General features: G+C 44.1%; 2 protein-coding genes across 2 annotated transcripts; both read right to left on the bottom strand.

Moving 5' to 3' along the window:
• Nucleotides 1–4,114: 4,114 nt before the first annotated feature.
• Nucleotides 4,115–7,634, bottom strand: LOC121553958 (beta-1,3-galactosyltransferase 2). Its single transcript, XM_041867363.2, has 5 exons — nt 7,551–7,634; nt 6,006–6,355; nt 5,644–5,774; nt 5,122–5,511; nt 4,115–4,913 (listed from the first exon to the last, which is right to left on the bottom strand). Exons 1-5 carry the CDS (start codon nt 7,553–7,555, stop codon nt 4,701–4,703), a joined length of 1,089 nt encoding a protein of 362 aa, XP_041723297.2. The 5' UTR covers nt 7,556–7,634; the 3' UTR covers nt 4,115–4,700.
• Nucleotides 7,635–12,907: 5,273 nt separating this feature from the next.
• LOC123488456 (beta-1,3-galactosyltransferase 2-like) lies at nt 12,908–14,335 on the bottom strand. Its single transcript, XM_045219387.1, has 3 exons — nt 13,868–14,335; nt 13,498–13,704; nt 12,908–13,306 (listed from the first exon to the last, which is right to left on the bottom strand). Exons 1-3 carry the CDS (start codon nt 14,333–14,335, stop codon nt 12,908–12,910), a joined length of 1,074 nt encoding a protein of 357 aa, XP_045075322.1.
• Nucleotides 14,336–14,652: the final 317 nt, after the last annotated feature.

The raw sequence follows: 14,652 nt of genomic DNA, 5'->3' as shown, positions 1-14,652 counted from the left end.
CAGCGGTCAAGGATGAGTTGATGAGCGAGGTGAGGTAAGGGAGAAGGTCTCCGGAAATGGTCTGGAGAAGAGAGGAGGGGATAGGGTCAAGCGGGCAGGTTGTTGGGCGGCCGGCCGTCACAAGTCACAAGATTTCATCTGGAGAGAGAGGGGAGAAAGAAGTCAAAGCATAGGGTAGGGCAGTGTGAGCAGGACCAGCGGTGTCATTTGACTTAATAAATGAGGATCGGATGTCGTTAACCTTCTTTTCAAAATGGTTGACGAAGTCATCCACAGAGAGGGAGGAGGGAGGGGGAGGAGGAGGAGGATTCAGCAGGGAGGAGAAGGTGGCAAAGAGCTTCCTAGGGTTAGAGGCAGAGGCTTGCAATTTAGAGTGTTAGAAAGTGACTTTAGCAGCGGAAACAGAGGAAGAGAATGTAGAGAGGAGGGAGTGAAAAGATGACAGGTCCGCAGGGAGTCTAGTTTTCCTCCATTTCCGCTCGGCTGCCTGGACCCCTGTTCTGTGAGCTCGCAATGAGTCGTCAAGCCACGGAGCAGGAGGGGAGGACCGAGCCAGCCGGGAGGACAGGGGACATAGAGTCAAAATATGCAGAAAGGGAGGAGAGGAGGGTTGAGGAGGCAGAATCAGGAGATCGGAGGGAGAAGGATTTAGCAGAGGGGAGAGATGATAGGATGGGGAAGAGGAGAGAGTAGCGGGAGAGAGAGAGCGAAGGTTGTGATGGCACATTACCATCTGAGTAGGGGCAGAGTGAGTAGTGTTGGAGGAGAGCGAGAGAGAAAAGGCTACAAAGTAGTGGTCGGAGACTTGGAGGGGAGTTGCAGTGAGATTAGTAGAAGAACAGCATCTAGTAAAGATGAGGTCAAGCGTATTGCCTGCCTTGTGAGTAGGGGGGGGGACGGTGAGAGGGTGAGGTCAAAAGAGGAAAGGAGTGGAAAGAAGGAGGCAGAGAGAAATGAGTCAAAGGCAGACGTAGGGAGGTTAAAGTCACCCAGAACTGTGAGAGGTGAGCCATCCTCAGGAAAGGAACTTATCAAGGCGTCAAGCTCATTGATGAACTCTCCAAGGGAACCTGGAGGGCGATAAATCATAAGGATGTAAACTTGAATGGGCTAGTGACTGTGACAGCATGGAATTCATCTCCCCTCTCCTCCACCCGTCTCTCCCCTCTGTTCTCCTCTAAAACTGTCTACTGTATGTTCCACCCCCCCTCCTCCTCTTTCCAAATATATGCCATACACGTAAATGTATGTTAAACGTCTATGTTGTGGTCACACTGGTAAGATGAAGTTAGAGCATACTACTACCCCGATGTGTGTAATGTGTCTTTACTGTATGTCTTCTTCACTATACCTGATGTTTGGGCACCCCCTGGTGGTAGTATGATTAGATTACACACGCCAATGAAGTTACTGTTAACCATTCAAACTCAACACACATCCAATCAGTCGAGGCTGGTAGTGGAGAAATGGTGAGTCAGATGAAAAACCAGTGTGTCAGATGGAGAATGTTTCCTAGGTGAAGTTTATTTTACTGATGTTTGTTACATGGATGAGGAGATTGGGGTAGATAGCACTGTTTGAAAAAGAAGAGGTCCAAACTACACTGGTACAAATGCTTAGTAAATGTGTTTATAATGAATCATACAGCATACTGAAGACAGGCAGCTACCTTTAGGTGGTGCACTTTCACTACACAATGACGTGTCAGAATCCAGAGTATACAGCCGTCAAACTACACTCTGGACCTCCAAGCCAGATACACTGCATTTTCATTGTTCCCCTCTGATCAGGGAATGATTTAGACATAGTACACCAGGTGGGTGCAATTAATTATCAGGTAGAACAGAAAACCAGCAGGCTCCGGACCCCGTAGGGTAAGAGTTGAATACCCCTGGTATACAGCACAAAACATTTGATTCCTTCATTTATCCCTTAATTTGATCGTTTTACTGTAAAAACTAAACTCTTAGAAACAAATGTTCCTAAAGGATTATTCGGCTGTCCCCATAGGAGAACCATTTTGGTTCCAAGTAGAATAACCCTTTTGGGTTCAATATAGAACTCTGTGGAAAGGGTTCTACCTGGAAGCAAAAAGGGTTATTTAAAGAGTTCTCCGATGTGGACATCCGAATAACCTTTTCAGTTCTAGATAGCACCTTTTTAGCATAGCATGATACCCCACGTTTGGTTCCTAAAAGATACACCTTATGTACATTTCACACAATATCGTTAAAGAATATAGAAATCGGGAACAACAATACCCTGAGAATATGCAATGTCAGCCAGTAGCGTAATACCAGTAGTTATGGCTTCTTTGTTAATGGTTAACCAGCGTACTGGGCCAGTACTCATAAATCATCTTAGAATAGGAGTGCTGATATAGGATCAGGTTGCCCCCTGTCCATGTAAGCTTATTCATTATTATCTAAAATGCTTAACTGATCCTAGATCAGCACTTAAATACATGCCCTTTGTTATTAAGGCACATGTTCCAGAAGGCATTTCTGCCAAAAAGCGCATTTTGATCAAATCAAATAAATTACGTTGAAATGCCTCTCCTATGAAGAAGTGATGTGCGACATACGCCTAGCTTCTTGAAACAGGTAACAATTGCTCTTGCCGAGCTACATGGTTATGCCGATTTTGGGGTTCAAGCCCATTTCTACCACACCTGCGCATAGAGATATCCCAACACTCAGTCAAATCAGCTGGGGAGTACTCCTTCCACTGATTCTGTTGCACAACAGAACTTTATTGGACAAATTCAGGTAAGTCCCTCCCCGTTTCGTTCCATTTAAGAAAAGTATTGCAACTGAATCGTCAGAATGAATACACCCCCTATGACAGGGCACACAATCCGCCACCAGTAAGCAGTCTGTCCCTGCCGTATGGTAGCCAGCAGATCCTACCCGCTTGCTTACAGCTGCGCTAGGTGCATGTCTGACAACAATGTGTGCGCAAGTACAATGATAATTTTATATGGTCATCTTTAAAATATATATATATAAATAACTTAAACATACTGTTGACACGTAGGCTATGGTGTAATGGAACAGGTACAAAAGTATCTATATCCACAGTAAAACGAGTCCTATATCGACATAACCTGAAAGGCCACTCAGCAAGGAAGAAGTGCCTGCTCCAAAACCGCCATAAAAAAGCCAGACTACGGTTTGCAACTGCACATGGGGACAAAGATCGTACTTTTTGGAGAAATGTCCTCTGGTCTGATGAAACAAAAATAGAACTGTTTGGCCATAATGACCATCGTTATGTTTGGAGGAAAAAGGGGGATGCTTGCAAGCCGAAGAACACCATCCCAACCGTGAAGCACGTGGGTGGTGGCATCATGCTGTGGGGGTGCTTTGCTGCAGGAGGGACTGGTGCACTTCACAAAATAGATGGCATCATGAGGAAGGAAAATGATGTGGATATATTGAAGCAACATCTCAAGACATCAGTCAGGAAGTTAAAGCTTGGTCGCAAATGGGTTTTCCAAATGGACAATGACCCCAAGCATACTTCCAAAGTTGTGGCAAAATGGCTTAAGGACATTATTATTATTATTATTATCAAAGTCAAGGTATTGGAGTGGCCATCACAAAACCCTGACCTCAATCCTATTGAAAATGTGTGGGCAGAACTGAAAAAGCGTGTGCGAGCAAGGAGGCCTACAAACCTGACTCAGTTACACCAGCTCTGTCAGGAGGAATGGGCCAAAATTCACCCAACTTATTGTGGGAAGCTTGTGGAAGGCTACCCAAAACATTTGACCCAAGTTAAACAATTTAAAGGCAATGCTAGCAAATACTAATTGAGTGCATGTAAACTTCTCACCCACTGGGAATGTGATGAAAGAAATAAAAGCTGAAATAAATCACTCTCTCTACTATTATTCTGACATTTCACATTCTTAAAATAAAAGTGGTGATCCTAACTGATCTAAGACAGGGAATTTGTACTAGGATTAAATGTCAGGAATTGTGAAAAACTGAGTTTAAATGTATTTGGCTAAGGTGTATGTAAACTTCCGACTTCAACAGGTCTAACTATATGTGTCATGACAGTGTTATGACCATATTATAACAGGTTATGACAAGTTATGTCAGCTGTTATGACATGGTTATGACAGTGTCATAACATGTTATGATGCTGTGTGTCAAGTAAAGTGTTGCCAAACTAATAAACAAGGCTGCATCGGATTTCTTGTGCCACTCCTTGCAGCCAATGGCAATGTCCGCTTTAGGTATAATGCCGGGAGCCGCTTGTGGATTTGACAGTTCCACCTCTGACACCACCAAAATAACCGCTATGCAGGTGTCGGCTAGTGCGGATCTGATAGAATCCAGCCTTAAGGCTCTAAGGTATAATATAAATATGCAGCGAGGGCTCTTTTTGTTGCAGCATGTAGCAGATGAAAGGTATTGAGAAAGGCCCAGTAAGCCCTCTCCCAAACCTATCCACCTTCACTGCACAACAGTCAATGTAAAGGGAGGGGTTGAGGCATACATTAGCAAAATAACAAACAACCTACGGATCTCCCAACAAGACCGAACAGATTTGTCTCTTACGCAAGAGCTAATGTCTCTTACCCAAAGTTCAAATTCCACATTTCCAGGAAGGGGAACATACAGGAAGTGTCTCCATGGTTTCCCTTTTCCAAAGAGGAAGTAGCAATTGTTGCTGTGGTGATTACCCTCTCAGCACGGCGGGCCGGGCCTTGTGTATTCCTGCCAGTACTTCAGCAGCTGGCTCACTCTGGTCGTCATCACGGCAACCACAGTGGACAGTTTGCAGAGCTCGTAGCTGTTCAAGGGGTTGACAGCAAAGAGCGACTGGCTGGGAGGGTCGGTGGGGGAGATGCCCAGCCGCTTCAGACACATCCCCAGGTAGGCATCCTCGATATAGATGGGCTTGAATGAGATCAATGAATGAATGAATGGATGGATGGATGGATGGATGGATGGATGGATAAATTAAATAATGAATGGCTTTATGAACGCTACATAATCCCCACCGTTAGTTAAGTGTTACCAATTAATGAGCGAAAAAAAGAAAACAAAAGAAGAATACTTCCATACATAGGAACATTTGTTTGGCAAAATATGAAGCTCAACATACCTTGATCTGTGGAGAGACCCCCAGGATCTTCTTGGGTAGGTCCATGGACATGACGTAACCAAACCCCAGAGGGTACGGGGGATACTCAGACTCAGCGATCACCTCATAAGGCAGGAAGAACTTCTCGTTGGGGTTTCTCAGCACCGGGCTGTGCCACCAGACTAGACCGGTCATGTAGTTCTGTTTTGGAGTATCAGGGTTGACCAGCATGGAGACAAGGTTCTGGACGTTGAGGAACACGTCTGAGTCGATCTTCATGGCGTAGGAGGCCTCGGGGCACCGCGAGACGAGCCACTCAAGGATCACCATGGTCTTGATGGTCAGGTTATGGTAGGTGTCCATGAAGTCGCTCTGGAGGAGGTCGTGGTGCGCCCGGCTCTCCTGGTTCACCTTCGAATCAGATCAGAATCAAGTCAAGTCACAATCAACTCAAGTCAAATCAAACTATTTAAATATTAACAACCCCAACACACTTAAAACAATAAACACAACACTAAAAAAAGCTACAACAATAAGACCAACCTTCTCCTGCAGCTCCTGAGCACCTGATCCTCCAGGAAGTCCTAGCATGAATAGCATCTGTACCTTCTTCCCCTGCACCAGGGTCTCATTACCCCACGTCCTGCGGATGGCGTCCCGGGAGGCCAGGTTACCTACCGGAAATGTACATGTTAAAAATGTGTTGGAAATACAATAATTACACATTTTACTGTAACAATTTATTCCAGTCTGCTTTCCCAAACACTTGAAAAAAAGCTAGTTTGGATTGCATTTTTCGTTCCTAAATACATTTCAAATGTATTGGAAACAGGTTATCAAGTCACTTCATGTTAGAATTGCAAACAGAATGTGTAAATCTTGTGTGACATTTTCAGTAGGGTTACCAGGCGCCACGGGGACCATCAGCACCAGGAACGGGGCCTGACTCCCGGTCCGACACTTCTCCGGCTCGTCCATTACGAATTTGTACCCCCGCGGGTACGCCACGTGGTACCGCCCGGGATCCTCCCATTGGACACCATTCCAATTGGCCAAGACACGCGTGTTCACCTGATCATCATCAGGAGACTTTCCAGTGTGATTGTTTACCAAGGGTCGCTGTGGGTCGTTCCACCAATTCAAGGTGAATGTGGTGTAGGTCAGGGAGACAGCCACTGCCACCAGGATGAATAGAATACAGGGTCTTCTATACAGCCTTCCGGAGAGGGCTGTACCGGACTGCATCAGAGCTGGGCTGATGAAGAGAGAAAGGATAGAAAGAGTGAGAGGGGTCTTCACAGTTTGTAGGTCAATGCTTCCTGCCACACTGTTGTGCAGAAGTACCATTTGAAAGTACATACATTTCTTGAAATCACCCCTTACACAGCAAACAAGAAATATAATCATGAATATATTGTTATTACGATGAATACTCAGATTTTTTTATTGATCTCTCATATACTACACCTCTATAAGACCGAGTGATATGTGACTGTCTGCAGTTATTATCAATGAAAAATATACCGTCTGTCTAAAAGAGTAGTGGCATTGTGTTATGTGCAGCTGAACAGAAGTGAAACCGAAGTTGAGGTTTTCACAGTAGCCATCTCTGGTGCAACATACAGTAGTTATAGATGGTCATTGGTGCATGATCAGACAGATTGGTCAACTGTATAATGAAATACATTACAGATAACATGACGCTGCTGCAACAGATGCCGCGTTCAAAAACCACTGGGAACTCGGAAGAAATGAGGTCAAATCATGACGTCAGTGAACTTCAGGTCGAAAAGTCAGCTTTCTAGAAAGAGGCCCGAGTTCCCGACTTAGAATTCCGAGTTGGATGACCGGTCAAACGAATTTTCCCAGTCGGAGCTTGTTTTTTTTCCGAGTTCCCAGTTCTTTTGAATGCGGCATCTGTTGCAGCAGCGTCATGTTATCAGTTGTCTTGAAAGCACCAAGAGTAGGCTATATTGCATGACCACTGTTTGCGTTGCCCTTGTTACATGAGTTTGTTATGAAGACAATTGCGTCTGGTGTACTGGTGGTGTAGTTAGGCTACAATAACTATTCCTTGGCTGTCTGACAATCACATAAATAATTACATCGTATGAAGAAAGACAAGTGTTAGATCATGGATATCCAACACCGCTCGAGTTACTAGGTGTGCTAGCTGTTGTTACACCCCAGCACTAAAACACCTGTCATCATTGTGTCTTCAGTAGGTTTGTTTGAATTAGGCGTGTTAGCGCTGGGCTGGAACTAAAGTTTGCGCACATTCAGTAACCTACTCTAGAACCGGAATTGAAGTTCTATATTTTATGACGTTCAGTACAATCATCATTTCTGATGACTGGATCGCGATAGGGAGAAATATAACAAACACACACACCCCCTCAACATAATGTCGCAATGTCTACAAACAAACTCCAGCTTCAATTGACACATACCTCATGTTGTCTGTCTCTTGGTATCAAGTCCTGCTCATGACTCTCAACGGCAAATGATTGACGTCTTCTTTCTACTTCCTCAATGAATGTTGAAGACTGTGATGTGAGCATTGGCCGCCCACAGGTAGGGGAGGAGCTACTGTAGGTTGGGTGCCTTTTGTTTTTTTCTCTACAGCCCCTCCCACACATCGCACACTCAGCAGGCTGCAAACCTGGCTCCAGGTCAGGAGAGGCCACAACTGGCAGATATAAATGCACTCACTAACTGTAAGTCGCTCTGGATAAGAGCGTCTGCTAAATGACTAAAGTGTAAATGTAATAAATGTCTTGTATAGAGCTGAAACGATTGCCCTGACTGAAAAGTATATCTGTTCTACGGGATATATTTATAATTTAGCATTCTATAAAGTTCCAGATAGAAATGTATTGTATATAGCTGACACTTTGCATCACAGAAAAACATGTATGTTCTATAGAGGATGTCTACAGATACAAAGAGGTCAATGGAATCGTGGGGGATATAAGAAAGAAGCCGGATTGGCGTACATTCAACAAATCTGATCTAACAAAGTGGATATTTGTCAAATCCATCATGATTGATGTATTCTAACAGGCCCTCAATGTGGTTACTAAAGTCCAATATGGATATACACTATATATACAAAAGTATGTGGACACCCCTTCAAATTAGTGGATTCGGTCATTTCAGCCACACCCGTTAATGCAGGTGTATAAAATCAAGCGCACAACCATGCAATCTCCATAGACAAACATTGGCAGTAGAATGGCCTTACTGAAGAGCTCAGTAACTTTCAACGTGGTACCATCATAGGATGCCACCTTTCCAACAAGTCAACTGTAAGTGCTGTTATTGTGAAGTGGAAACGTCTAGGAGCAACAATGGCTCAGCTGCGAAGTGGTAGGCCACACAAGCTCACGGAACGGGACCACTGAGTGCTGAAGCGCATAGCACGTAAAAATTGTCTGTCCTGAAGCAACGTCAGCACAAGAACTGTTGGTTGGGAGCTTCATGAAATGGGTTTCCATGGCCGAGAAGCCGCACACAAGCCTGAAGATCACCATGCGCAATGCCAAGCGTCGGCTGGAGTGGTGTAAAGCTCACCAACATTGGACTCTGGAGCAGTTAAAACACGTTCTCTGGAATGATGAATCACGCTTCACCATCTGGCAGTCTGACTGACGAATCTGGGTTTGGCGGATGCCAGGAGAACGCTACCTGCCCCAATGCATAGTGCCAACTGTAAAGTTTGGTGGAGGAGGAATAATGGTCTGGGGCTGTTTTTCATGGTTCGGGCTAGGCCCCTTAGTTCCAGTGAAGGGAAATCTTAACACTACAGCATACAATGACATTCCAGACGATTCTGTTCTTCAAACTTTGTGGCAACAGTTTGGGGAAGGCCCTTTCCTGTTTCAGCATGACATTGTCCCCGTGCACAAAGCGAGGTCCATACAGAAATGGTTTGTCGAGATCGGTGTGGAAGAACTTGACTGGCCTGGACAGAACCCTGACCTCAACCCCATCGAACACCTTTGGGATGAATTGGAACGTCGACTGCGAGCCAGGCCTAATCGCCCAACATCAGTGCCCGGCCTCACTAATGCTCTTGTGGCTGAATGCAAGCAAGTCCCCGCAGCAATGTTCCGACATCTAGTGGAAAGCCTTTCCAGAAGAGTGGAGGCTGTTGTAGCAGCAAAGAAAGACCAATTCAATATTCATGCCCATGATTTTGGAATGAGATGTTCGATGAGCAGGTGTCCACATACTTTTGGTCATGTAGTGTATCTAGCAAAGTGGTTAGCTTTGTAGTTAGATTGCTAACTGGCTTGACTGTTTATTAACTTCTGTTTGTACCACCGCACGGTACAGCAACGCACGAGTTGAAAATATTGAACGCATGCGGTACAAAGAATGCCCCGCATGCTAGTGTGGGCGGCATCCCCAACTCAGCGTTGCGGACTGTTCCATTGACAATGAATGACTTCCGCTGGAAAGCAAACAATTCGACGCATCTGGTGGACATGAGGTTAAAGGCTGGGGTGTATTCATTACGAAAACCATTTACCGTTTAGGAACCAAACGGGAGCAAACGGAACGAAACGTGGAGGAGCCTACCTGAATTTGTCCAATAGAAACTATTATTTGCGTTTTTCGTTTGGAGTAAATGGTAATCATCTGCATAATGATTACACCCCTGCACCCCGCTGAATGTTGCCGCGTTCTGGTTGGTCTGATTTGTTGGGACCTAACAAAACCAAGCAGATAGAGAGGTCTGACAGACCTAGGGTGTGCTCAACAGCTAAGGCAAGGCGACGCAGCAACCAATGGTTGCATGTTACGTCATTGACTGACAAATTGCTATAACATGATGTGGTTAGCTGATACTTAAAATACCTATGTAGGCATTGTAAAATCTGGCAGGCGTCGGCAACGTCTAAGCATAGGAATGCAGCCCTATACTGCCTGCCTGCCTGCCTGACGAGTTGAAAGACTGTCAGCAATGGTATTTGTCTCCTCTTCACCATTTTCTCTCACCACAAGCACACATTATGTCCCAAATGGCACCCAATTCCCTATATAGTGCACTATTTTTGACCAGAGCCCTATGGGTAGTAGTACACTATATATGAAATAGGGTGCCATTTGGGATGGACCCACTTTCCTTCCATCGGGTTGTTTATTTGGTAGAACAAGAGAAACCAACACAGGAGAGCAGAGTATAAAGTAGCCTTTAATGCTAACATTTCAGACAGAGCCTTTCTTCCAGACAAATCTATGACAGTTAAACCCTGTCTCTCTTTTTTATTTAAGATCCCTGCTGTCAACTGCAATACATTCACCATGTCAATGATTATGATAGTAATAATCCAAATGATTTATTGAACTTTTATTGTGCTTTTCATAACATAAATAATCTCAAAGTGGTTTAAATGTATCACATCATCATTGCTCATATTGTCACAACGATGATGTCATTAAGAATAAAGAACATAGACACACACACCATCATGTTCCTGAGCACAGGTGGCTGGTTGCACCTTAATTGGGGAGAGCAGGCTCATAGTAATGGCTGGAACAGAATAAATGGAACGGTATCAAACACATTGTTTCCACGTGGTTGATACAATTCCATTCACTTCATTTCAGCCATTATTATGAGTCATCCTCCCCTCAGCAAACTGCTGTGATTCCTAGATTTCCAGTACTGCAACCTTCTGCATTACCTTCCCAATGTCATTAATCATATCATATTATTTTGTAACACTAGTCATCAGACTGAGAATAATGATGGACTCCTCCTTTCATTGTGGAGGTTGACAACAGAACAGAACTCCTTTCATTGACAACGGAACACACCTTATTCTATTCCGGTCAACCGTTCTGTGAATAAATAAATTGTGAAATACGTACATAGAAGTCAAACAGGATTTGAATATTATCATGCTAAGCAAATATAGGATGAGAGAGGCTTTATGTAACATTATATGTGACTTAATTTACTGATGCTGAAATAAAAGGAGGCTTTGTTGAACATTATATGTGACTTAATTATTAATGTAGATGTCACTGAATTGAAAAAGAACTCACCCGGTGAAATAAAAAGCTTATGGTGTTAAATATTTGATACAGTTAAATCTTTCTACTTGGTTTGGGCATGATCTAGGACTACAGGTTACTGTTCATTCAATAGGCAAATACATCTTGACAAAAACTACTTTTTATATGAACAGAATCATCCTTTAAATTGTTTTTGAGAGGTAGAGACTGAATCATTTATAATGGATGGCTTTTGGTTCTCACCAATGTTTATTACGTGTGTTACCCAAACGGTTTCTAGAACACCGTCTCTCGAATGGTGTCACAACAGAATGTAATTTGGTAGACAGATGATCATGTAACCCAGAACCAAATCTCGTGTGAGCAGAGCCAAATCTTGTGTTAGTTCTGGCCTCTGAAAGTGTTCATGTATTACAAGAGAGTAAGATGCTGATGCCATCCTCCTATCTGTCTGGATTTGTTTTGATTCCTGAGATTCATAATCCCAAAATCCCAAAAGATCCCTTTGCAAAGTATGTTCCACCATTGTGAATTAAGACTTTGAAAGTAAGATATCACATTCCGCCAGCCATTGCAAGTTCAGAACTACTCAATGACCTAACTTCATCATCTCGACCAGACCCACCACCACCACCCATCTGTATTTCCTACCCTACCCAATGTCATTATGGGTAATTGAGTCCTAACAAGGTGCTCCAGGAGCAAGTGGGTGTTTATATTTGTCCTTGTTCACAAATGTAAAAGTGTGTTTTATACACGTTTGAAAAGAAAATGTGTTTTTTGCATATCCCAACTCCCCCTGAGAGTGGGGTTACAGCCAGGGTCAGTCATTATCAACATCGACCTTGAAGCAATTAGGGTTAAATGCCTTGCTAAGGGCACATCGACAGATTTTTCACCTTGTCGTTTAGGGGATTTGAACTAGCAACCTTTCAGTTACTGGCACAACACTGGCCGCTCATCTACCTGCCGCCCTACCTAAGTTGCCCCTCTAACACTGATACAGTCCCTGAATCTTAGTACTAGTACTAGAGTCAATGTCCAGGCGGAAATTGAATAAGCATAATAAATAAATCCCCATCAGAATCTGTCTGTTTAAGCTAGAGATATCCGTTTTTTTGCATGGGCTGAGTCTCAATCCACCACATCCGCCGATGTCGGCCTTCCGCATCTGCGGTGGAAGGTGGAAGAGCTACAGCAGTGTTTGTCAGACCAGGAGGCATCCCGAAAATCTGTCTTCTCACAAAAATGTCTGTAGAGTCCAAACGGTTTTATACAAATTAATATGACAGCACTATGGAAAGCTAAGACTCTCACAAACACGACGGTGTTCTCTGTTTAGTTCTAAGCCTCACACCGTAGTCCAGTACTGGGCTGTCTGAAGACGGTACCGCCGATGTGCCAACCTCTGTCTGTAGCGTCCAAACGGTTTGGGTTACAAACTAATATGACCCCACCATCGAAAGCTGAGACTCGTTGTTTTGCTCTATGACACCCACAAGCCTCACAAGACTCCTCTGAAGGTAACCCAGTATCGGGCCGAAAAAAGAATGGAAGTGAATAGGGCATTTCCACCTCAAATGGGTCATTCCACGGTTTCATCAATATATACAGGTATATATATATTTGTTTGGATACCTATAGGGCTCTTAAAATTCTAAATAAAATAGCTAAATGATCTATGGTATGACCATCTTAAAACAGTTCCACATGTTAAATCGGTAGAACCCCCCCTCCCCCCCAAATACTTAAAAATACAAAATGGACCCTAGATCAGTGTCTAGGGACAGGGTGGACCAGGTGTCTTTTTCAGGTCCGTCCAGTAGTCCACTATCTGGGATGAGCGGCTCAAAATATAGGTGATGACTTTGGAAAATTCACAGCGATTGTAATTGCCGAGATAGGCCTTCCATTGCCAAGGATCGGGTGAGTTTCTGGGCGAGAGGCCCAGTTTCTTCATACAGGCGCCAATGTAGGCGTCTTCTATATTAAAAAGCTTGATGTCCTTGGATATCTCCACGATCCTCTCCGGCAGGTCGTTGGAGAAGACGTATCCCATACCAAGTGTGTAGGTCGGGTAGCGGTTGTCGGCTAACATCTCGACCGGAACATACCATTTGGAGTTAGGGTTCCGGATGACTGGTCGATCCCACATCAGCATCCCCGTCAGGTAGTTCACCTTGGGAAATAGGAATGGAATTTAATCTTTATATAGAATTATTAAAGATTTAGAAGGGGGAAAAAAAGAATAAACTGTAACTTAGTAAATTAAAAAGACAGACAGACAGACAGACTGTTATAGTAACAAAAACTATCCCCTAAAGAGGTGGAGGTTGGGTTGAATAAAATAACATTTAAAAAAAAGTTCACCTTGGGGACGTCCGCTCTCAGCAACATAGTTATCAGGTTCTCTACGTTGAGGAACATGTCTGAGTCGATCTTCATGGCGTAGGTGGAATTGGTGCAGTGAGTGGCCAGCCAGTCCATAATCACCATGGTCTTAATGGTGAGGTTGAGGTAGGAGTCCAGAAAGTTGCTCTGGAGTAGATCATGATGCACCTGGCTCTCCTGGTTCACCTTCAAATCAAAGTCAAGACAAAATCGAGTCAAAGTCAAAGTTAGGTCAGATCAAGTTACAATCAAATCAAAATCAAATCAAACTTTATTTAAATATTAACAACCCCAACACACTTAAAACAATAAACACAACACTAAAAAAAGCTACAACAATAAGACCAACCTTCTCCTGCAGCTCCTGAGCACCTGATCCTCCAGGAAGTCCTAGCATGAATAGCGTCTGTACCTTCTTCCCCTGCACCAGGGTCTCAGTACCCCACGTCCTGCGGATGGCGTCCCGGGCAGCCAGGTTACCGGGCGCCACAGGGACCATCAGCACCAGGAACGGGGTCTGGGTCTTACACTTGTCCGGTTCGTCCATGATGAAGTGGAAGTTACGAGGGTGGCCAAAGTGGTATTGATTGGTTGGTGGCGGGCGTATGGTGGTTGAGGGTGGGGCTGGTACTGTGGTTGGGGGTACGGTGGTTGAGGGTGGGGCTGGTACTGTGGTTGGGGGTACGGTGGTTGGGGGTGGGGCTGGTACTGTGGTTAGGGGTACGGTGGTTGGGGGTGGGGCTGGTACTGTGGTTGGGGATGGTCCATGGGGATGGATGGGGATGGTCCATCTATGGTAGTATGTGTAGGGTGACATCAGCTAAATTGGGCCACTTTTTGGTAAATCGTTTGGGACAATAATACAATACCATATATGCCTTTTCCATGTGTTTTTATGATTAATAATGACTGTTTTTGATAATTTTGTGTTGAAATTATTTAATAAAATATAATTATTTAGGCCCTACAGTTCTTGAAACATCAGCTCTGCCAACATTTGTTGCATGAGCAGTTTCAGGTAAAATGGGCCACAGCTTCAGGTAAAATGGGCCAGTCAAACTCCAAAGGGAAATAGTCATTTATCATCAATTTTAATTTTTAAAACACAGTTGCTTATACAGCCACATAACATTT

The sequence above is a fragment of the Coregonus clupeaformis genome, unplaced genomic scaffold, assembly GCF_020615455.1.
Source record: "Coregonus clupeaformis isolate EN_2021a unplaced genomic scaffold, ASM2061545v1 scaf2335, whole genome shotgun sequence".
Classification (NCBI taxonomy): Eukaryota; Metazoa; Chordata; class Actinopteri; order Salmoniformes; family Salmonidae; genus Coregonus; species Coregonus clupeaformis.
This window is presented reverse-complemented; position numbering and strand designations above follow the sequence as displayed.